At 37.4% G+C, this 25637-nt stretch overlaps 2 protein-coding genes and 1 non-coding gene across 3 annotated transcripts; 1 reads left to right on the top strand and 2 right to left on the bottom strand.

The window, feature by feature from the left end:
• The first annotated feature begins 4591 nt into the window (after positions 1-4591).
• LOC139736677 (delta-type opioid receptor-like) lies at positions 4592-9815 on the top strand. The gene is made up of 3 exons (XM_071647425.1): positions 4592-4866; positions 5632-5648; positions 8845-9815. The coding sequence occupies exons 1-3, from the start codon at positions 4592-4594 to the stop codon at positions 9813-9815; spliced, it is 1263 nt and encodes a 420-aa protein (XP_071503526.1).
• A 7048-nt stretch (positions 9816-16863) lies between these two features.
• LOC139736696 (fructose-bisphosphate aldolase A-like) lies at positions 16864-24168 on the bottom strand (the record flags this gene model as incomplete). The annotated part of the gene is given in 8 exon segments (XM_071647443.1): positions 16864-17863; positions 18251-18450; positions 22018-22192; positions 22469-22552; positions 23940-23984; positions 23987-24082; positions 24084-24155; positions 24157-24168. Coding segments are annotated over 8 exon segments (777 nt in total), but the record flags the coding sequence as incomplete, so codon positions are not given.
• Positions 23035-23134, bottom strand: LOC139736747 (small nucleolar RNA SNORD14). The gene has a single exon (XR_011711303.1). It is a non-coding gene; the product is annotated as a small nucleolar RNA SNORD14 (small nucleolar RNA).
• Positions 24169-25637: the final 1469 nt, after the last annotated feature.

Here is a 25637-nt window from a genome sequence, read left to right as displayed (position 1 = left end):
ACTTGCTTTCTGCTTACTCTCTATTCTCATTCTTGCTTTTCGACAGAATTGCATCCATTATTGTATTTCAAAGCTTTTTTTTAAATATACACATGTACATTTTTACTAAATCCTAAATTGTATCCGTCTGTTAAACGCAATTTATATACCCCATGCCTCGACGAAATGCATTTCTTTATAATTCTATATCTATTGTTGTCATGTCATTGCAATGAAACTATATGCATATAAAATCATGGCCGCGGATTCATTAGTGTCCAAATCCCCAGTAACCATAATAACAATAAAGATACCCAATTAATAAGGTAGCAAGAGTCATGAATGACAACGGCTTCAAAATTCGCCTTTTATATACACAATTCCCCCCTAAATCCAAAATCTTATTATAAATTAGCAGTCTTATACACAACTTTAGGTAGGTTATAATTTCCTCTTGATTGACTGAGAAATTGATTACTAATTTTCAAAATATTTGACATAAAAAAAAAGAAAATTGTTCAAAAGAATGAATAAAACATAGGAATGGATGATGTTGTTGCTGTTGTTGTTGTAGTCGTCGTTGCTGTTGTAGCAACATTTACCGGGAAGTTAAGGCACAAATTAACTCATTTTATCTGGACTAACTGTTTATGATATCTACAAACGGTTCAACGTCCGACGCTCCATCATGTCGGAATCAAGAAATATTTCCATATGCAATGATTAATTTTGTGCCTTAATTGAATGTTACCTGGATGAATCAAAACTTACTTCAGTTGATTTACAAAGAAACGATGATAAATAATGTCACTTTAATAGCGTGTGTCACGTACTGTGTTGTGTAATAGCTACAGAGACAAAAACGAAAGGTGAAGTTTGAAGGAAATAGACAAGGAATGTAGACAGAGATAATGTTCGTTATTTCGAAAGTTTGTTAATCTGCAAATAACATAAGATTCCTCAGACAGAAACACAGAAATTTCTTTATACATGTTCGTTAATCCCCAAAATGAAAAAAAAAAGCTTGTTAATCCGAACATTTGTGTAGTTATTCCTAAAGTTCTTTAGTCCGAAGGTTCAATATTGACCAAAATTGAAATAAGTGTCGTTATTCCGAAGGTTCGCTAATCCAAAATTGAAAAGAAGGCGCGTACTATAAACGAACCTTCGGAATTACGAACCCTATTTCGTTTTCGGATTAACGAACCTTCAAACCTTGTCGCCTATTTGCCTTATACAGAAAATGTTCACTACATGTCGGTTATTTTCTTTCAACTCTGGAAAATGATACAGCTCCACATTGCATCACTCATTGTAGAGCTGTTAGAAGTTATCTATCATTAAAAAGGGTTGAAGGGGCGGAATTGTGTTGCAAATCATTCATCAAAATACTTATGAGTTCCATTTTACTTTTAAGAGTTAAGAGTTATAAATCCATTATAGACAGTGTTATTATACCGTTAAATATTCTTCTAAAACACCAGAACTTATAGCTCTGAGTATAAATACGATGTGCATAAGTGACTGTACTTTCAAATTTGTTAGCAGCATCTGCTCCAGAGTTGGCGCAGCTGGGACTGGAACCAAACTGGAGGCCAGTTTTAACATTTTGATCTCGTTTGTTACAATGAATTTATGTTGTTACTCGTGATCACATGTACGGTATTTTTTTTTTTTTGAAATTGTTACAAATATGATATGTTAATGCATTGTATATAATTTTCCCTGTTTATTTCATGGAAATGAAAAATAAAGTTGAACTAACGCATGGTCAGTCTTTTTATTATCGCTACGAACGTGGTATGCGCGATATCCAGTGTGATAGAATATACAAATGGACACCATGCCCCCCCCCCCTCCTCCGACAGTCTCCCAGAGAGCTCCAAAGTTTGCTATATGTTCTTCTAATGTAATGCTTGGAAGGTTAACTTGCGCTACTCAGACGAACGGTCATAATATACCAACTGATGGCATCATGTCTTGTTCATAGAGTCCACTTTGTAGGCCTACATTGAGTGGCGTTTCACATTACTGTTGCGAGGCGTACTAATTTAAACCAAAACGAGGCAGTAGAAACATACAAAACACGAAGTCACACACCCACTATTGATATGTACACACACTCACACACACAGGTTTATATATATATATATATATATATATATATATATATATAACAAACTGGCCAAAAATGCATTATCAGTTTGTGACTTCATTTCTTCGCAGAGCCAATACGTGAAATCTCAACACACATACATTGTATATATATATATATATATATATATATATATATATATATATGTGTGTGTGTGTGTGTGTATATATATATATATATATGTATATATATATATATGAATTAAATTACTCTTGAGACACACAATATGATGATTGTATAGGTATTACATATACGTAAATACGTATACAATATAATCATAACACACATAGTATATCCACTGTGTATCAAAGCTGTAGCTATGAGCTTCGATTGGATGATATTCCCTCTGTGTGTGTGTGTATATATATATATATATATATGTGTGTGTGTGTGTGTGTATGTGTGCGTGTGAGTGTGGCACACTGTCTCTATTGTTTCATTATGCTACTTCAGATAACTTTCGTTTATTATGAAGCCATGTTCTCAGCTGATTTTTTCATTTTGTATTATATTGCACTGAATTATGCTGAAAGTGTTTTTTTATATAATCATTCTTTATTCGAATTTCGTTCAATTTCATATGTTGCAGAAAGCAGAAATAAGCACACACACATACACTCACACACACACGCACACACACACTCACACACAAAAAAAAAGGTTATGACGTCTATAAGAGAATTTGTCAAGGCAAATGTAAGGCATTTAAAGATGAAAAAATGAAAGTATATCTCTATATTTATAGGGAGTATTGATATAGGGAGCATTATCATAATAATGGACAATATCAAGTAAACAGGTAGAAGTTGAAGGACAGCGCATCCAATCCTTGCCAGCTTTATTCAGAATTCTTATGTTTTTCTCAGAATACGTATATTCTTGCAGTCTAAAGGAACCATTTAAACATATATTATGTGTTTCTTAGGAGTGACTTATATTCTTGGAGAATGACTCTGAATTGTAAATCATTCATCCAGAAGCTGACTTTAATCATATTTATGAAGAATGACATTTTTTACCACGATGACTTTTTTTGTGCAATCAATGCCAAGCGGCGGTGTCCTCCCATTAAGACTGATAACAGCAGCATTGGTGAAATCTCTTTCCCAGTTTCTTTAGGTTGCTCGCTGTTACCTTATTTCACAGATCTCTGGATTTGAATAGATGAGTAGGTTTGCTTCCGTCGCTAAACTCTCTCCTCGGGTTGCTCTGTAGAAAAAAAAAAAGAGATGAGTCTGTGATCGCTAAGTGCACGAACAAAGTATGTCTGAATGTTATTGAAAGGATCGCTTGCTGTGTCTACAAATAGGAATGCCATCAAAATGCCATTACTGTAAGATTCCCGCTGGCATTAGTTCATATTACTGCAATACCGCCTTATTCACTTATTCATCATCGTAACTTTGTCATTCAAAACTTTTTTTTTCACCAAGATTTTTTTTTTACATACATATATTTTTCTTTTTAGTTAATGAAAGTTCTAATACTCATTCAATTTGAAACATGATTGAAGTTATTTGGCAACAATATGTCGGGTCTCGATTAGCAAGGAACTGTATTAACATTTAAAAAAGAGCAAACTTTTGTCAAACTTAACGATGCTTACAGAACAGAAAAAACAAACGAACAACCAACCCGATGATGGTAAGACGTCAGCGATGGAAAGTTTGGTAGTCAGTGATAGGCTGAAATTTTCAAATCCCGTAAATTTGCAAGCGAGGGACGAATATTAAAGTGATTATCGCCAAATTGACGCACCATCAAGAAGCCGTCCTGTTCTGCGATGTAACGTCAATTAAATAGTTCTTCCTGCAACCTGTCATATATGCCTCTGCGTACCATTTGACATCAGGCGCTGGGAGAGGCTAATCACCAATTTAATCACTATTTTTTTGCGATATGAGCTCAGGCCTGATGTTGAATACGACTGCCACAATGTATGTGGCATTCGGAGCATTCGGCATCATCGACAATGGCATCGTGTTAATCGTCATCGCCAGAACGAAAACTCTCCGCGACGCCACAAACCTGTTAATCGCTAACCAATCTCTGATAGACCTTTTAGCTTCTGCCTTTCTTCTCTTTCTCCAAGTCGTTCCGGCCTCTATTCCATCGGGTAAACCTAGAGTTGCTGATTTTGTTTGCGAATTTTGGATGAGTTGGTATCCGTTCTGGGCGCTAATCACTGCTAGCGGAGGTAACCTCATTGTTATCACCATTGAACGGTTTTACGCCGTAACATGTCCTATTCTCTATCGACAGTTCATCAATTATAAACGTGTCGCTCTCCTGGCCCTGATGCCATGGGTGTACGGGCTTGTGTTTAATGCTCATTTCTTTGCTTGGGCCCGTGTCGATGGACAGATATGTCATCTCTTTGAAATGCCAAACATAATCATATGGAAGACAATTGGAATCGTTACATTCATTCTTAATTTCCTTGGACCATCCTGCACAATGGCTATACTCTATGCAGTCATAGCGGCTAAACTGAGGCACCAACTACGCCAGCAGGCAACTGGAATAAATCTGAGGGAAAAAGCAAGAAGAAATGTTATAAAGACCCTCTTTATCGTCTGCGCGTGTTATGTCTTGTGCTGGGCGCCAAATGACGTTTATAGTCTGTTCTGCTACATCGGAGGGACATTGCAATTCGAAGGGGTCATCTATGATATCACGGTTTTCATGGCCTTTGCCAACATGTGGATAAACCCCATCATCTACTCCTTCAGGTACGACAAGTTTAGGAAAGGTTTGAGAAAGTTGCTATGCGGAAGATCGTCGCGCAGACCATCCATGGTGATATCATCCATCCATTAAAGGGCTCGTACTTTCAGGTTCACAAAAAATGTAAATGTTTGATACCGTAACAACCATATGGAATGCGTACATTTTATATTGAAATTATATGACGTAAAATGTCAACCTCTCCGTTATATTTTTAAGGGAAAGTTGAAAGATAACACATAAAATGAGAGAGAGTGAGAAAGAAAGTAGGCACTCATTGGTACAGCGAAAGAAGATTATGTTCGCAACTATGGAATAAGCTCTACTTTAATGAATAGCCTAGGACAAATTCAGGTGAGGACGGTCATATTCTTAGTATATATGGTATAGTTGAGTATAGTCAGTCATAGAGCTTTTAAATACTCCACGTTTTTAAGGGTTTTGACATTATGACTTCTTGACGGAGATAGCAAAATTATTATCAATGGCGATGCCGGATGCCTTAATGATTATGATCTGATAATCATCAACATCTCTCATCTTATGGACTGGCTTTATCTTTGATGAAAGAAAAATAAACTCAAAGCCTTTTTTTTATAATAGCTCATTTCATAAAATATAATATTTTTTTCAATTATAGTATAAGTACATTAAAGGTTATAAGTCCGTTGAGCTATAATGTAGTCAATTATCGTCTATTTCTTTTTAAGCCAAACTTTCTAATCTGGAGAAAATTAAACACCTTTACTCCATTCTTTTTTTCTTAGCAGGATGATCGACCTCAGAGGTAAGTTTAGATGTCCGATTACTTAAATGACATTGAACAGTGACAGAATTTTGACTCTGCATTTACAGTTTGTCAATCAGTGGACACATTTTGGTAGAAAAAAAATAAGTTTCTAATCTGAAAAAAAAAAATGTATATTTCATAGATTAAACAGCTCGATGCATCACATAATTTGCAAGTGTACATTTCTGATAACATAAGTTTGCATGACAATAATCGCGTGTATGAACAATAACATTATCTTTTGTTATAGATTAGTCATATACAGAAAAATATTACAGTAAAATCTGCAAAAAGTTTTATGTGATGAGATTTCGAATCAACTGCATTCACAGAGCAAATATTTCCAACATCTCACTTAAGTTTTGAAGAGTCAGAAACATTCATATTTTAGGTTGTCATTTCAATAATACATTTCAAAAGACTTGTCTATCTCGGCTTTTATATGGATACACACATTCAGCCTAAATAATTTAGAGTGTCATAAAGAATGTTACGATGGTTTATGTTATTATGCATTTGCATCAGCACCACGTATTTTTTTTAATGCCTCTTTGATAGAAATATAGTTCAAAAGTCAGGGTAAATTCTAGGAATCTAGAATGTACATTTACTTTGTTTTTATTCCAAATTAATATTCTGCAATATGGTTTAGCGAATTACTATGAAAAAACGGGATCTTGTTTGCTGTTGTTGTTGTAAGTTTGTTTGACTATAATAGAGTAATGTATACAGATCAATTCAAGAAGTTATCATACCTATACGTTCTCCGGCCTTGAATTGAAATTTATACCAAGTTAACTGTAAATAGTTAAAGTTGATGAAAACAGTGTGTATAAGGTAATAAATTGGAGAGTTTTGTGAATACATCTCAGGAATCATACAACAACACGAACAGGTAGTATAAGTAAATTCAGTTTTTTTACTTGATGGCGATATGCGAAATGCAAGAACAAAAAAAAATACGTTGCTGTAGTGACATTTGGTGGGTAGGATTTACTCGATTACAAGAAGGTGTTATTTCGATAACCACCAGGTATATCATTACAACGTTTTTGTAAGTTTGTTTTCCTGACAACGTATGCATGTCTGGTATTGCGAATTACTGTTTCTGGAAGGAATTGTCATTAGATATCCTGTGCTTAGGTATTACATTATCAAATAATTTTGGCAGTTTGTGATCAATCACGCCACAATTAAAAAAAAAAATCAGTTTGTTTTTACCTTCTATTTATTGTGCAATTTTGATGAATTACTGAAGAATCTTTTTTCATTTTTGATTGACAAGTTTCCAAATAATTACTAGATCATCCTCAGAAAGTATACTCCAAATCCTTGTGTGTCAAATCTTAGAATTCAAACTAGCTCCCTCTTGGGGGGGGGGGGGGTGCCTTCTCCCACATCCCTTCCCTTCCCTCCAGAGTTTGAAATAATTTGAACAGTACATGAAAAAGTCAGGCAGCAAAGTTAATGAATTCATTTTGCTTTTTCATCACGATAACAAAACCATTTCATATTTTCAAAATTCAAGATTTTTAAAAACATTCCAACAAAAGAATGTGCCAGATCGGTGAACTTCAATTATAAAATTGCAACAGCTTCTTTGCGTGGGACGGGATACCGTCTTTCCATACTTTGTCGGTAGATTTAGATGAAACATTTTTATATAATTCGACCTTTTAAAGGGAATGGATAGTAACTAATCAGTGGGAATGCTGGGGATGATTGTTCCAATCCTTGTGGGATTCATTTAAGAGTACATTATATATCTATTGTTCTGTGAAAATTATTTGCTTGAGAATGGTCTCATATTCAAGTAATGTCAATGAATGTGCAGTTTAATCGCCCTTTCATTGTACAGGCATGTTAACCTGGAAACACTAAACAGCACCCGGGGACAGCACCGGAAATATTTACTCCTTGCCGTTACCATGTTTTGGTAAATGCATTATAATCTTTGATAGACTATATTTTTCAATAATTAAAGCAGGAATGGATTGACCATGACAGAGATTAAATGATGGTATAAATATTACAATCATGTGTACGTGAACAACATTGAAAATTGAAACGAATAAAACATTCAACATTCGGAGGAAAATTGTGTGTGATCTCTTCATTACGTTATTATTTCTTTGTCCGAATTTGGACATCACATTGACAAGTTGTGCATTCAATTCGATCCAATATGAAATCATCCATAAATCTAATCGAAAAAAGAACGGCAAAAAATTGCTAACGATTGCATGTCTTCAGGATCTTTTTTTTTTTTTTTTACTTCAGTTTTTTTTTTTTATAATCATGAATGCAACTCAAACATATACCACCACTAATGGGAATCAATCGATGAATTTGCGAAATGAAAAAGTTGTCCCTCGTAAAAAGAGCAAGGGCTATTCAATCAATATATATTTTTTTTCTCAAGTCCTTCAGTCTGTAGTGTCTCGGTCTCCCAAGAAATCATGAAAGCGCCATGTGCATCAAGTCTTCTGGAAAATTTTGTCAAGAATAAGCCTTTTACGAGAGCATTCGCAAAATACCACAATAAAAGTTCCGTAATGTAAAAAAACTCCATACAATAATGTATTTCAGATCCACCATTTTTTGTCAATTTTTATGAATTGTATGAAGCTAAAGCAAATAATGATAGAACTACGTTAATTTCTTATCTCTCTCTCTCACTGTATTCAGTGTGTGTGTGTATGTGTATGTGTGTGTGTGTGTGTACGTATATGTGTGTGTGTGTACGTATGTGTAAAAAGCAGCAACCATCATAATCTCTCCCTACCAGCTTTTATCATATTTTTGGGCTTTTTGTGATACAGACAGAATACCTATCAGTAAAGTCATAATGGTGAATGAGTATTGATTACCAGTAGAGCTTTGGAAGTTTGTGATTTGTTCTCGGGGATCAGTCATACACCGTACTTTCTTTTTCTGTTGTCTGTTTTTTCCCTTGTGTTTTTAGAAGTACATCAAACTTTCGAGCCCTCTGCTCAGTTACTAGTACATGTTTTAATGTGAAACTAAGTGGGTGGTTGAAGTCCTTTTTCTTTCATCGTAACTTTGAAATCTGAAAGTTGTCGAGGTTGTCCACCCCTATATTTGGAATATAAAGCGCCGAGTTTTATTCACCACTTGCTCATTTTCCTAAGAAGCCATCCCTTGGGGTACACCATTTCGACCATCTTGGCAGATCGGAAGGCGCTTCGTTTCTATGCTGGTAAAATGAATGCCTCCAGCTCGCTATTTGACCCGACCACCACTATGTACGTGGCGTTTGGAGTTTTCGGTGTTCTCGACAACGGGCTCGTTCTCATTGTCATCGCACGCGTCAAAGATCTCCAAGATGCCACAAACCTACTGATAGCCAATCAATCGCTGATCGATTTGTTGACAGCTCTGTTCCTTCTCGCGATCCCCTTGACTTCTGGCACTTTCCCCACCAACAACCCTTTATTAGACCGCCTCGTGTGTAAGGTGTGGCTGACTTGGTATCCTTTTTGGGCGTTGATAGCAGCGAGTGGCGCCAACCTCGTTGTCATCACTGCGGAGCGCTTTTATGCAATCAGTCACCCCATTCGCTACCGCCAGATCGTTGGCGTTAAAAGAATCCCACTGCTAGCATCTGTTCCATGGATATATGGAATAGCCTCTCACGCTCACGTTTTCCTTTGGGCCACCGTCAAAGAGCGTACTTGTGTGATTAACATGCCAAACGCGGTAATTTCACATGCTGTCGGAATTGCAACATTTGTATTCAACTTTCTCGGGCCCTCCTGTTCCATGGCTGTCCTTTACGCACTGATAGCAAAAAAGCTTCGGCACCAGTTACGCGAACAATCCACCGGAGCTAACCTTCGCGAACGCGCCCGACAAAATGTCCTCAAAACCCTCTTTGTCGTCTGCGCCTGCTACGTGCTTTGTTGGGCGCCAAACGACATTTATACCCTCCTGCACTACCTCACAGGTCTCGTGAAATTCGACTTGGGAATTATACATAGCTTCACTATCATTTTGGCCTTTGCAAACATATGGATCAACCCCATTATCTACTCATTCAGGTACGAGAAATTTCGGAAGCATTTGAAGATCTTGCTGTGTCGTCGGTTTGTGCCGAAAATGCCAGTCGTGTCCGTGTCTGAAAATAGTGCAAAGGAGGTGTAACCACACAGGAAAGTGCTTCATCGTCAACCGGTAATATCATGTGTATGAAGGAAGGCCTATCTCTCTCTCTCTCTTTAAATCTGTCTCTTCATATTAGTCACTTTCAATATAAGAAGCTGAGGGATCGTGACTCACAGGATATGAACACAGACTCTCAACTTTTCGGTCTCCAATTCGAGTTCGCTGGTGACTGAGGCAGTGCCCATTATAGGAAAGGCATTATTAAACACCCTCGCTGCCTAGTCCCTAAAAAGGTACTTAATCCATCTTTAAATATTTGCTTGCAATAATCTTAGTGTATCCTTAAGAATAACGTGTGAATTAAACAAAATTTCAAATCATCCTCACAATCGGGAAAAGAATATAACTAGCGTCTGTATGATGTTTAGGATTAGCACCTGCAATTCATTTGCTCCACGCTTTAAGTTACTTTATTTTTAGAATTTATTGTTCCATACTCCGCATTTGATACAATTTCAATATCCATCTAATTTCAAGAGAGAAAGATATAGTTCCAGCGATCAAGGTAGGACAATTAAACACATGAATTTAAGAAACTGACTTTGAGATTTTTATTGAAGGAACTCGGAGAACTTGATTGAATCTGAGCAGAATCTAAATAATTCCAAAATAAAGGGCCTGTTTAGCAGAAGCACTTGTCTTAAAAGCGAAAACAGTGCATATGTGGGAAAAGTGATTGATTCCATTTTGTCTTGTACAGAGTAAGTATGAATATCATCTTTTTTTAAAACAAACACTATAGGAAAATATAGTGGGCAAGTCGCCAATATTCCACTTTATACATGAATATTCAATCGCGATACACATACAATCTGACACTTATCGCAAAAATTCTTACTGGAAACAAACGATTCATTTGTATGATCCAAGATATGTGCATGATTTATTATCTTCAAGACTATACTTATTCTAAATTAAAGACAGAGAATCAATAACATATTTTTGGCCTTTGAGCGATTTCCCCAGATCAGCGTTCCCTATATAATTAAAGTGAGGTAATAACAGAATCGCATACAGAGAATGAAATAGTTTCATTCTCTGTATCCACTCCAACAATGTCCAAAGCCGCTTGCATTGGGAAAGATATTTCAATTTATAAATAACCCCATCATTCCTTAGATTACAATTTAGCATGAACAATCAACATGAACTTTCCATGAAAGATTGCAATCAATATACCTTGCTAAGAAGTTCGTGGAATTTATCTGTTTTAACTACAATTCCATTCACTCAACACTAGGCCTGGGCTTATCTTTATCGTATCACTAATTACCATATAATTTGTTTTATTAAAGTTAAGAGATGTAATGCATTCGCCTGAATCCATTCAAATACTATTATCGGGTATACAATATATCAAGGTAGTGTTCAAGAAATTAAACAGTTTATAAAGATTAGAATAAGAAATTTAAAAGAGAAGAAAAGACAGCACGGACGATGAGTTGCAGAAGTCATTGATGTATAAGATAAATGAAAGATGTTATTTCAATGTCAGATTAATGTAACAAACTGGATTTTCCCAGTAAGATAAACTTGTGAGCCACTCCAAAGCCATTCCACGAATACCATAGGAACCTATAATGATTTAGCTTAGGATAATTTTACTGGGTGGTAATTTCCCGACTCATTAATTCTATTATCCGTCTTGTAATGGATATCCTCGGCTATTTGAATTCAACTGATGGGCACAATACCAGTTAGGACAAAATAATTAAGATTGTGTTCTAATGGTGAGACCATTTCATTCTCAATACATTTTGTGAGACAATTAGAAAACCGCCGTGACCTGCACATTTTTATGAGTTCAGGGTGTTGACAATCCAGTTGTTGATATCTAAGACCTGTACTGCGAGTGGAGGGGGAAAGGTAGAAACTGAGGACTGGAATTTAAGTTGATATGAATGGAAAGATCTATGAATTACGGGAATATTGCGTGCTAGATTCGGACCAATTAATGTCGACATAGAAAGAATATTCCCCATCATGTTACTTTCTTGCCTTTAAAGACAATTTTATCAACAATATTATGTTTTCCATATTTTTCTTTTATAGATTAGCAGTCTATTACTTGCCAGGAATATTAAAAAATCTGATCTGCGCAATTCAAATAGAGAATAAAAGCAATCCTATCTCGCTTTACGCAACAGAAATGTGAGGGTGTCCAGACATGTTATGTTTTGGGCCCTGTGTTATCAAAAGATATAATCGATTTTAAATTTCATTAACAAACAGGCTGCCATAGACTTATGATAAAAATCAACTTTACAATCAATTCTAACTCTTCATAAAACAGGGCCCTGATGTACTGAAATTAATTTGATTTTGTATTATATCATTTATATTAAAAAAAAACAAAGCATTTTTTTTTCTGTTTGTATATCTAAGTGGAAGGGTTTTAAATATCCAGAACGAACAAGTGAAGAGTTCAGAAATATGCGTGCGGCATAAATCTTGAATTGTCATGTCTGAAAGCTCACCTGTATGGTGTAGGAGGATTGTAAAACAAGCTAAGGTCAGTGTCAAAGGGAAATGAAACATAAGAGTTGAGTGCATGCAGCAATATTAGTCCAGCACATCAGTAAAGTTTGAGGGAAATCAGACAGTCCATTCAAAAGTTTGAATTTGAAAAGTTTCGCTGTCGACATCGTTGGATGAGAAGGCTACAACAGTTATAGTTGTGACGTCGGTGCAGAAAATATTTGGAGAATTCCACAAATTTATCTATTTTTTAAATGAAAAGTACACATTTCCTGGACTTGTTTCTGACATTTTATATATTAAGGATAAAAGCGAAGAAATCATTAAGCAGGGGGTGAAGATATGGGATATGAGTTTTCTTCAATTCGTCTGCCCTCTGTACATATGAAATTTGTAAGATCGCAACTGCTGATCTACATTTTTAGCAAACATGTCGAAAAAAAACCCCGGCAGGAATCGAACCTGTCATCTACTACTTAAAATGTAGATCAGCAGTTGCGATTTTACAGATTTCATTTGTAGAGGGCAGACATATTGAAGAAAACTTACACCATATAATATTAAGTGCATTGTCATTCCCCCATCCTCATCCTCCGACTCTAGTCACATACCAGTGCGAATATTTGTTATAAAAAAAGAGGAGTCGAGACCGTGTTGTATATTTTGTTGCATTAATTTTGTATGTGCATTTAATCTACACACAATATACATTCATTTGTATAATTTTATAGAATACATTGTGTATATTCACTCACTGATGCATTTAGGTATTTGTTTTATAGTACATCAATTTCCAATATTGCCCCGTAGTGGCGAGTCATTCAATAAACGAGTATTATGACACTCACATTTACTTGATTTTCCAGTTAGTTCATGTGTGCCTACGAACGATGAATCCCACAAACTAATCTTCTGCATTCGTTTTTTTCCTTCATTGCAACAGACTAATACATAAAATACCATCTATGTTACGACAAGTATACATTTCAGTATTCCTCTAGGAGCACGCGGGGGGGGGGGGGTAGCTGCTCTCAGGGTAAGTGTTTTAGACATAACCATATTTGTATGAAACTCTTTCCCCACAGCCCTCTGCAGTTCAAGCGTTCCTGAATTATCTGAAAATATCTTTTACCCTTAACTGAATGCTGCTAACTTCGACAAATATGTTTATGTATAAGTATATACATGTATACACATACATACATATTTGCATATATATGTATATATACATATATGTATATATATATATGTATATATATATATATATATATATATATATATATATGTATATATATATATATATATATATATATATATATATATATATATATATTATCTTGGAACTTTCCACGTGTTGGACTTTGAATGTTGTAATTATAAGAAGAAAGAGTCTCAAGTACGCCATGGATCCAACGAGAAGTTTTTTATTACAATAAAAAACTTCTCGTTATACAAATATGTAATAAAAAACTTCTCGTTGGATCCATGGAGTACTTGAGACTCTTTCTTTATATATATATATATATATATATATATATATATATATATATATATACAGTGTATATATATATATATATGTGTGTATATATATATTATATATATATATATTCTTAAAGGTAGGGAATCCCATTTGCATGCCTTAAATGAAGAGTTGTATAAATACAATGGTATGTTGAAGAGAGTATCATTTTAGAAACTCCCATAAAGTATTGAAAGTGGAGGGTAACATCTAGTACACTTTTATTGACCGTTAGATTTTGAATTGAATTTTTTTCGGGGCTCACTGTAAAGTCTAATACATTACTGGGCTACCTTTGCAGACCCATGCACTGCATGTGTGTCCATCATGTATATTTTGCGAAGAAAGATCATCAAAACTTACAAAAATTTCTATATACATTCTTGCCACACACTCTATATGTTATTACATCAGCTCTTATACTTTTAGATTTGGTTTATAGATAAAAACATACAGAAGACTGCAACAAAAAGGCTTAAGTGTGGCTGACACACAGAACTACTGAGTAGTTGAGTTTTGTGCATTATTCAAATTGTAGATAACTGTTGACTTCCAAATTTCTCAGCAGTGGCCTAAACAAGTCCCCTGAGGTTAATATTTAATGTTTTGCTGCATTTTGGGAGGTCTGTAAAAGGTATCCCTTACCTTTAAAGCGTAATTTGAAGGTGAAAAATTTTTCACTGTCAGTTTAGAATCAAAAAAATTCGAGTGCTAAGCATACTAAATCAAATTTTAGACAAAATTCAAAAATATATTCTATTTTGAATGAATGAATGATATCAAATATCGTAAATGAAAAAATTAGTTAGCTGCTCTGTTTTGCTGGATCTATGTCAATTCATCGAAGCTGTCTATGAGATCACTTTGATGTTTACACGTGTATCAAAACTCTTACACGATTATGGATTTTGACTCTACCTCTGGAAATTAATGTCATTCCCCGCAACTGATCTCAATTGATCGGTCATTACTATGTGATTTCACTGTGCACACTAGGAATTGTTTCAACTCTTGCTCATTGTAAAAATCTGATAATATGCTCACCAGAGTTACAATGAAAGTCTATACAGTACAGGGCACAGTATTATATTGTGAAAAGGCTTGATTGTATACATCAGTTTCAATGAGACTTTATTGTCCCTTTGTGGTGTCTGTCCTGTTTACCTGATGTCGATTCCTGATGAAACCAAAATAGAAGAGATTTGTAATTGCCCCCTTACACACACACACACACACATTCTATCATGCAGATCTACACACACGCATATATATAAAACATTATATCGCTGTGTATATACAATGTATATATATACAGACGGGTAAATACCAATCATCTGTTCCTTTATTTACATTCTTAGTTTACTGTAGTACATCAGTTTCAATGAGACTTTATCTTCCCTTTGTAGTGTACATGTATGTCCAGTAATAGCTGATGACTATTCCTGATAATTGCTCTCTTACACACACACACACACATTCTGTAAATACAGGATGATGATTGGTAGTTGCCCATCTATATATATATATATATATATATATATATATATATATATATATATATATATATATATTTATACATTAAAAAATACACACAGCACTCAGTAATGTAATGTATATGTACATCTGTATGTGTATCCATATAATACACAACACAACACTCTACAAAGAAGCAAAGCAGACATAGAAACAAAGCAGCAACCAATTCAAGCATAAAACAATTCCTGCACGTACATATACATTTATCATTCACTTTCATTTTCCTGGTCACTGACTTATACAGAGACGGGAGAGAGGCTAATAAAACCATATATCACACTGTCAAATATTGTTAGAGGAATTCAGTCTATTTTCACTGATATTTGAGCAATAAATGGCTTCTTTGCCTGCACAATCATTTTTACAACACAATTGCCACTCCACTGTCATGCAAGAGTATCATACACAACCCCCAACCCCTATAATTGTTTCCCTTTTTTCAAACAGGGAGAGGGGTTACATACAGTCCCAGGTACTTACATTGCTGTGGGTGCATGGACACATCTATGGTCCACCTCAAGAACAGGCCTCACTTTAATATCAGTCTTCCAGTCACTTTGTCAACTATGTCTCATACAGGCAGTGATGCACACTACATTTGGTTGTGGATATTGCTGCAATCCAGTAATATGAATATGCACGCCTAGCATTAATGCAAGGTCAAGATGAGTTGTGCATTAAAATGAACATAACAGTACATGGATGAACTGATTAACAAGACGACCACAAAAATTGTCAAAAAACAATCCTACTCATCATCCAGTGAAAGTTTATACTGCTACGGCTACGTACCACTTCAGGGTACAACGGGCGCTGAATGATGTATACCAATCAATAAATACCTTTCTTGATTAGATTTTACTGAAAAGGAGAAGATAAACATGATTATATCTAGGTAGAGGAGAAAGTTTGAAATAAATCATGTTTCCTAAAGCCTCACACAGCAGGGGTGTGTGATCAAAGAAGAATATACATGTCCACATGAGCATTCAGTACTGGAATAAGCTTTAAGAGTATCATCCATATGTAGTTAACATTAATGAACCCATGTTATCCATGTGACTATATATATCTAAATGATACACAACAGATTCAAATTCCTCTTCATTTTACATTTTGTTTCATTCATTTTTTTGTTCAACACTGTAGAAAACTAGTAACTCCATATAGCTCTCTCTACATTTGCAAGAAACACACACCCAAAAAAAATCATCAAAATAAAGAAGTGTCAACATCTGGATGTACTGTCGCAGAATTTGAATGAAAATAAATTCTCAACAGACTGCCAACAATCAAGGCAGCAAGCCTGTGGTCTGATAAAGATCATGATGGAAAACGTGATGAATCAACTTAGTCCGAGGTTTGCAACCACTCTTTTTGGCAATTGTAAGATGAAAGTCCTCACTTCTACGCGCACATCTACACTTGTCACAAAATACTGAAATGTCTTTACTTGCAAACTTTGTAAATACAAGTTGTATGCCAAGTTTCACATGAGTTTGAAAGGGTCTTTGTTGATCAAGCTACGGCACAGCCTGGATCTTAAAAACGACAATGACACTGCACACTGTAATGATTACGACCGAACCGGATGTCGGGAAACCATCAAGAAAGGAGAACCGTCAAGTTGCAGCTGGGCAACTCTACACCATCGATTTGGCAATATATGAATATATCACACGTCTATGCAACTGCCATTTCTAGTGAGGTTGAATACGTATTCACGTGAAACATTGCTGAAAGCTATTCTTCTCATGGGGACCAATTAGATCACATGAAACATGGATGTGTAGGAGTATATGGAAGCATGGGCTAAAAGCATAGATATGTACTGCTTACTCCACATTGACAAAAAAAGATTGTCGATACAAATTATTCACAAGTTCCATCATGCATGTCATATAATGAAGGTTAAAGATTGGAAGGTAGTCTACACACAAAGCCCTTCATACTGATTTGTTTATGTTGATTTACAGAGACAGTCCTTAGTCCAGGAACTCTGAATCATTTTAAAATTCAGTTTGTGGAAAGTTTGAAAGCCACTGAAATGCAGAGAGAGGAAGACTGTTGCAAAAAGATACTAAACAGATGATAAAAGAGAAATCAAGGTAATTTCACAAATTGCCTTTGTCAAGAGAAATGTTATAATACTGGAAAGAGAATTCTTCAGTAGCATTGTTTCATTGTCTTGTTAGGTGTTTTTTTTTCTAAAGTTCTATTCCGTTTCCTCACATGGTTTGCTTGTGGCCTCGATTGCAGCTTTGTGCTGAATCCTTGCATGATTAAACGACCAAGTAGGGTCTTTGTGCTGTAGACTAGCTACCGTTGAGCCTTGCTATGGTATGATGCTGATATCGGGTGTGGCCATGCTGACATTGCTGGATATTGCCTCAGGGTGTGTCTAGTAGGCGTGGTCAGCTACAAAGAGGGAATCCTGGGCAGCCCCCGCCTGACTCTCTCCGGTGTACTTGCCCACCGAGGCGAGTCCGTTGGCCTGTGAAAGCAAGAAATGAGGTGTGGTGTGCTCACTGAGAATCCTTTTTTTAAGGTTGGACTTACAGTGATAATTTTACCTGTATGATAATTCTCACTCTGAAATCATTCAGCATTACACCATATCTGTAATCTTAATCTTCAAGATGAAAAGATGACACGAAAAGCTCTCATACTGATATACAATTCAGAAATTCTACATTCTAGAGAGTTGAAAACTTTGTAATGTGATGAATGCCTTACAAAGAAATAACACAAAACAACAACAGATGACATATGGAATGAAATCAGTAGCTTGATATCTCAAAACCAAATAATAATGCTTGAAACAGTTTACGATCACTTGGAAAATGGACAAACAAAACATAAAAAGGGAAAGAAAACTCACCCTTGCCCGGACAAGGAGGGCGTTCTGGCCTGCCTTAACGTTCTCTGGCTTGCCTCCCCACGCCTTGAGGACACTGGCCTGCAAGGCGCGGCCATAGGAGAAGGTGAGAGACCACGGCTTCTTCCCTTGGTACTTGTTGATGGCATTGAGGTTGATGGAGGCATCCTCCTCAGACTGTCCACCAGACAGGAAGGTGATGCCTGGAGGTGAGGGAGATGGAAGGAGTTAGGTCTTGGATCTTTGAAGGACTGGGCAGTACTTACACATCAATATCAGGTCTGCCAACAATCCCATATCAAAATCAGAGAAATTCCAACGAGCAATCAGGGAGATACCTTCACGTCACATGTATCTCAGTGGGCAAAATAATTCCATTATTAGGATGATTTCTACTCTCTCTTGCCAGGTTGTTAAGAGATAACTATGGGTGTGTTTGAGTGCTCCCCTAAAGCAACATGAACCGTACGGTACCCGCGCAAGAGGAGCGCTAAAACGCCCCTAAAGTGTGTTATAGAATGGGTAGCGAGAATCCTGCGATCTCATTGGTCGAGAGCTATGTTTAAATTTTGTACTGGCCGCACGCTGAGTCACAGTGGTAAACATGTTATCGCGCACTTGTAGCAAGAGTACGTGCACTTGTAACAAAGGTTCGCGCACTCAGTACGAGACGCCTATTGGCTAAAACAATCATGCATCAGTTTTTACTGGATGCATGGTTCTGAAGAGAAACCATGCGTCCAGTAAAACCTGATGCATGGTTTTTGGGCTCTCGTCTATGGCAAGCCAAAAGGAAATGCATCCAGTAAATTTGTCACTGGGTAACACAATAGAACTAGATATATCGCTACGGCTACTGATATGCCTCCGCCATAATGCATGGTTCTCCTAATAGGTCTATAGTACAATGTCTTGACAATGTGTGATGACAGTTTCACACAATTGGCAAAATATTAAAATGACAGGTTTGACACAAATGTGCTGAATGTTCACTTTTTCTAGAACTAGGTTCAATTGGATGAATGATTAAAATGTCAGAGTGCAGGTATTTGGGGAACTGATGATTTTTACTTGACTTTTGACCCTTTTATAAGTCTATGCATTGAGTAATTTTCAAGGTATTGAGAAAAAGCATAATTTCAGTATCAAATGGGAAAATAGCATTATCTAAACCTGGCCTTTGACCTTTGATCTCACAGTTCCAAAGAGAATCACTGTTAGGTTGAACATGCATAAATATGTAAGTTTCATGACGATACCTTGAGTTACTTTCGAGATATGGAGGAAAAAGTGCAATTTAGCACTTTCACTTGACCTTTTACCTTTTGACCTTTGACCTTTTGGCAAGAAACTTCCCCAAATATATATATTGGGTAATACATGCCATACATCAAGTTTGAAAAAAAAAAAACCCTTCAGGCATATTGCATTTTAAGGAAAGTAGTGATATTTTGAGGAGTTGACCTTGACCTTTGACCCCCTGACCTTTGACCCATGACCCCAACTTCCCTAGATAATCACTGCCCATCGGTACAAGCATATATACTAAGTTCCATGAAGATACCTTGAACCATTTGCGAGATATGGAGAAAAACATGAAATTTCAATTTTTTTTTTTCACAAAATAACCTGTGACCTTTGACCTTTGACCCTGTGACCTTAAAATCCACACAGAGTATCATCCCCCAAGGATATACCCTCATACCAAGTTTGATGTAAAACCACCACACGGTTCTTGAGATATCCACAAAAACAAAACGGGACGGACGGACGGACGGACGACCCGAAAACATAATGCCTCCGACCACTTCGTTGCGGAGGCATAAAAATGGGTTTTTGGCAAGAAAATTACCCATTCTATAAAACAGATGACACACATGTCTTTTCGTGCGTCAGTCAGAATATAGTGTGCATGCGGTAACTATGGAATTAAGCCTAAACCACTCGGCTTCGCCTCATGGGTTAAGCATTCCATAGTTACCTTATGCACACAATTCCGACTGACGCACTCAGACCTGTGCGTCATTTGTATACCGTACCGAGCTGAACCGAGCCAAAAGCGGACCACTTTCAAATGTGCTCCAAAATGATACCAAAAGCACACCCAAAATTTGCATGTGATAATTACGTGGAACACGCACATGCATCATAATGCAAAGAGTTTGTTCTCTTTGTTTGGGACATCAGTATCATAAGTACTCTAGTTTCAGTGCGCCAGGTGAATCACCCTTTTGCTACAAAATGTGTGACCCCCTCTAAAAACAACTCACGAGGTATGCTTTCTCAACAGAGCACTCAAACACTCCAAATCTGGCAAAGTTCAGTATGGTATGCATTGGTTCAGTTCGCTTTGGTTCACTTTGGTTCGCTTTAGAGCGCTCGAACGCACCCTAAGTTTTCAGGCAACCTCCTCAAGAATCATGGAGAATTGGCAGCTAACTGGGCAGGTTCCAAAGAGCACTCAGGGAGACACTTGCATGTAGTATTCCTACCATACGAGATATTACTGCACTGACTCCAAAATCAGGGAAGTTTCTGTATTCAAATTCATGAAACATTAACGTCCATGTAGGGCTATTTGTCAATCAGTTGCAAAGTTTCTGTATTGTTGAGTGCCATATATTTTGCAACCATGGTATTTACAAACTGGGACTTGATAGACCATCCAGCATGTGGTAAAAATTCATGACTGCAAACCAAAGTAATGGAATGAGATACATTGTATAAGTTATCATTGCCTTCTGGCAAAAAAAGAAAGTGAAGCGAGTTCCCACCTTCAAGACAATACTATACATTATATTTGCATCATATTAGCATGCTGCTACTGTAGAATTAAATATATATGAAATCTTGTCCAGGTTGCTGACAAATGCATACTACCATGAAGAGTACACAGTGTGATATCTGACTTTCACCCGTCTTTCACATTCAGTGTTGTGATAACCACAGACAGTCTGTGGACTCTGTCATCAAACATTGATGTCATCACAGTGTATCAAGGCAAACATGTTGACAGTCAATATCAACTGCACCACAACATTATTCCCTCCCCCCCCCCCCCCCCCCCCCAATCATGAACACAATAGTAGGCACGTCATTACTGTATCATGAGTCAATCCCTGGAACTTGATATGTTGATCAAGTTTAAAGATCCTGTACAAACTTTTATTTTCACGAGGGTTTGATTTTTGCAAATTTTGTGAATCACAGTTGGATTGCAAATTCAACAACAAGCGAAAATGTCTCCATGGGCTAGAGTAACAAAATCATTTACGTTAACTTCGGCATCAATTCGCGAAAATAACATCCCGCGAAAATGTCTACGACCTCCTCATTCACGAAAATAACAGTGTATACACTCAGGGTCCATTTTCATGAAGAGGTTTTATGATGATTGAACATACAACTGTTTAATAGTGGCAGCTGCCATCATAGCACAAACCAATCCGCTGCAGGTCTTTCAGCAGTTACTACAATAACCACACTTACTAACATTCATCTCACCAGCCTCGCATAAACACTACCCCCACCAACAAGTAAAATATTTTCAACTGTCTGAACAGCTAGTGCATTTCAATAGAAGCCTGCTGGCAACAACTGTATATACACTCCCCAATACCCACCTACCACTATTTCTACCTACTTCTTCAAAGTAATGCTTGGCTGACTTAGACTGACTATCAATCAAATTCTGGGGCACCTTTTGCTTGCACTGGGGGTATAGGGCACAGTGGCTGTGTTCAGACCTACCCAATGCTATACCCACGTACCTGGCACTGCGGCTGGCACTGTCCTGTTCAGGGCGGTGACCGTTGCCTCGGCGATCTGCTCCGGTGTGTACTTCTTGGTGCAGGACTGTCCAGCTGTGACCATGTTGGGCTTCAGGAGGGTGCCCTCAAGGTAGACATGGTGGTCATTGAGGGCCTTGTAGGTAGCCGCAAGGACCTAATGTGGGTCAGGAGTGTATACATTCAATGTTGATTCGTTGGCCACATACAACAAAAACACCAAATCATTACATCATTGATTAAAGTTGATATTGTGCCAAAACAGGGCAAAAAATTGGCTACATACCCCTAACCTTCCTTACAGCTAGAAGTAAATTTGTGCAGAAAAATATCAGGAAAGGATGAAGAGGCTTGACATCTAGTGTCCTGAGTATTAGAAATGACGCACGTCCATCAAGGCTTCACTGCAGTAGAAAAGTGAGGGCACACTCACCATCTCAGTCACGTACATGGCCCTCTCCAAGTCATGGGTTCCGTCGGGGAGTACCTCGGGCTCTACGATGGGCACCAGACCATTCTGGAGGCAAAATGAAACAACAAGCAAACACAGGATTAGCTGCATCTCTGTTTGGAATGTTTGTTTATCAAAACAAAATCATTAGGTGTGTCCAGCACACATAACAACCAACATTTACTCTGACCTATCATAATTGCAGGTAACTCATGCTGATCAAATCAAGATTTTTGATGTTAAAAGTTGTTCTTTTGACACTAAGTCATCAACTCCTGTTTACCTCTTTTGTCTTCAACTTAATTTGATTGTTCCAATATTCCCACCTACAACTGTTCTGCTTTCCCCAAACAAAATATGTTAGATGACTGCGGATCGAGGGTGAATGATTTGTATACTTTTTTGAAGACAATTGAATTTATACATGAAGATGATATGGGTCTCCATACACAACAACAGTGAAAGGGGGGGGGGGGGGAGGTGGGAACAACGGATTTGAAGACCGACATCATCAATGCCACATTTCCTGCCAAGATTTGACACCCTGCCAGCTCAGACATCCAAGGAAGGAACTTCAAGCCATCATGAGGACAGTGAAGTCCTTATGGTGGAAACTGCAAATGATTGGAATAAAAGTCATCATGGCTGACAAGTCTAGAGAGACACTTGGTTGTTGCCTTGTTCTAAGCATACCATAATAGGTCCCCTCCCCCAGAGGAGCCCTAAAGCTGTCGGTCTTGCGGTTGCTTGCTGGTAAATGTTCACTGTTTTGGTAGTGTTCACATGATACAAATCAATTCAAATCACTTCAAATATGATGACTTCTACTACACACAAGTTCTTGAAATTTCTATAAAGTCACGGGAATGTTATCTAAAGAGGATTGTAATATAATAATGATGACATGGTCATATTTTACCAAGAGAATTTAATCAATGTCAGCCTCAATTATTCTGAAGGCAATATCACTGCCATTTCCCCATGGTACCCAATTGTGCATTTGTTTGGGTTTGACAGTCACTCCATTTCAAATGTACTCTGCCATCAACAACTGTCCTTATTCACACCTAGCACCATATAGACATTGTGTATAACATACCTTTTCCATGGATTGCTCTCTGTACGCAAACTTACGACTTAAATATTTCATACTAAAATTTCTGAGCATTCTCCACTGATCCCCATGTGATAATGAAATTGTTTGAGAGAATACTGAAGGCAGAACAAAATGAAAGATTCAGAGAAAAGTGACAGACACACAGACAGGAAAGAAGGAGTACTGGCAGAAATAACAAGAGAAAAATGATATAAGGAGAAAAGGATAGAAAAGGGTAAGGCAGGGAGAGACAGACAAATGATAGGCAGAGCAAAAAAAGGAGAGAGTAACAAATGAAAATGATGTAGAGGCATTTCAGTGAATAAATGCTTAATCTGAGAGAAGAGAGTGAAGTACCTGCTGGCAGCAGACAGCATAGCGAGCCAAGACGTTGGCATTCTCTCCAAGACGGCCAGTGGAGACGGGGTGCTCTCGGTGATCTTCAACACACACCTCCACTTGGCAAAGCGGGCACCGCCGCCTCGTAGTACTTGGCGGCACCCGGCTGTTGAGGTCATCCAGACCCTGGGTGGTGACCTCGTTGATGTTGGTGGCTCCAGGGAGAGGGACCACGACCCTTATCCACCTGTTCAGAAGAGATCATAACAATGGTAAATACTTGGAGAACATACTGCATGATGTCTGATTGATTCCTGATGTAGTGTTTGTTCATTTATTTACTATTTGCAGGATGGAAAGCTTTTTATCATATAACTAGAAGGGATAAAACCAAATATAATAAATATTTTTTACTTGTCTCAATTTACTTTGTGAAAGATTTATAGATCACCTCCCCTTTACAAAATATCTCTTTAGCCATCATTGCACTTTAATACCAAAACCTCAGTCTCAAATTACTTTGTGAAAGATTATAGATCACCTCCCCTTTACAAAATATCTCTTAGCCATCATGCACTTTAATACCAAACCTCCAAATAAGATGCAGCAATCACTGTCAGTGTTCAAGGTCGATGATAATGGTTTACTTTCACTTGCCCAGAGTTAACCCTGGAGAAGCCAATCTGAAGCTGTGGTGCTTACAAATACCTGCTGACTGACTGGATAGGAAATTGCCATTTCCTCTCCACCACAGGTGTCCTATCACAAAGTTTTACAAGTGTTGTGACAAACAGGCTGAAGTCACTTCACAGTGGATTCACTTCAAAATATATCGGACAGCTAATCAGCAAATGCCCTGTTCGCACCTCTGATGGAATTCGTGGCAAAAGAGAGCACTGGATTAGCATGGTTTCAAAGGTCTTTACACGATCTTGGATCTCAGGTTCAGAAAGGACGCACTTAAATGCTACATTGTTCTTGTTTTGTTTTTGTTTTTTTTTGAGGGAAAATGTATCATTCCTTGATCATTTGAGGGAAAACTTCAGGCAAATAAATGTGGGTTACAAGCAGTGTGGGATAGCTGCATTGCACTAAGGGATACCTTTAATCAGCAAGATTGAATTCGGGTAGTGAGGGTTGGGAACAGGCAACAAGGAAAGGCTGTGAGTGGTGAGGGCAGAGCTACATGCACTAAGGAAGAGCTTCGACAGAAAATAAGGGAGCACCTTAGACAGTGAAGGGAGAAGACCATGATTACCAATGAGGAAGAAAACACAGAGAGGGCAGGCTACAGCAAAGAAAGGGGGAAGCTACATGCAATGAATGAGGGAGAGCTCTATGAGGCAGGGCCTGAGGTAGATAAGGAAGGGCTGCTGACAGTGTGACACCAGCTGAGAGACAGTGGTGGAGAGGAGAGGTTTAATTCTCGGTATCGCCAATGCGCAGAAAACTTCTGCATACGCTGAAGATCCTGTCACAAATGCACTGTGGGATTTCCTCGGTGCCATTTTCCGCTTCCGGTTGTCTTGCGCGAGTCGCAGTTCCCATACTATTCAATGGAGCTATTTTGTCTATTTTTTCCGTTGTTACCCCTTTTTTCTTGGCTATAATTCGGCTTAAAAGAGTTGAAAGTGTATAAATTTATCGATTTGCCGGTCACCTAAGTCATGTTTCACTACTGAGAAAGGCTTCAATGTAGTGTGTCACATGATAGAA

This window comes from Diadema antillarum, unplaced genomic scaffold, assembly GCF_040938485.1.
Source record: "Diadema antillarum isolate AM-2024a unplaced genomic scaffold, OU_Dant_1.0 seq00000662_RagTag, whole genome shotgun sequence".
NCBI lineage: Eukaryota > Metazoa > Echinodermata > Echinoidea > Diadematoida > Diadematidae > Diadema > Diadema antillarum.
Note: the sequence above shows the minus strand (reverse complement) of the source record. Positions and strands in the feature narration are given on the sequence as shown.

Bases quoted from the DNA above. Each gene is read 5' to 3' on its own strand.
- LOC139736677 (XM_071647425.1), top strand. From the start codon at position 4,592: ATGGCTATACTCTATGCAGTCATAGCGGCTAAACTGAGGCACCAACTA.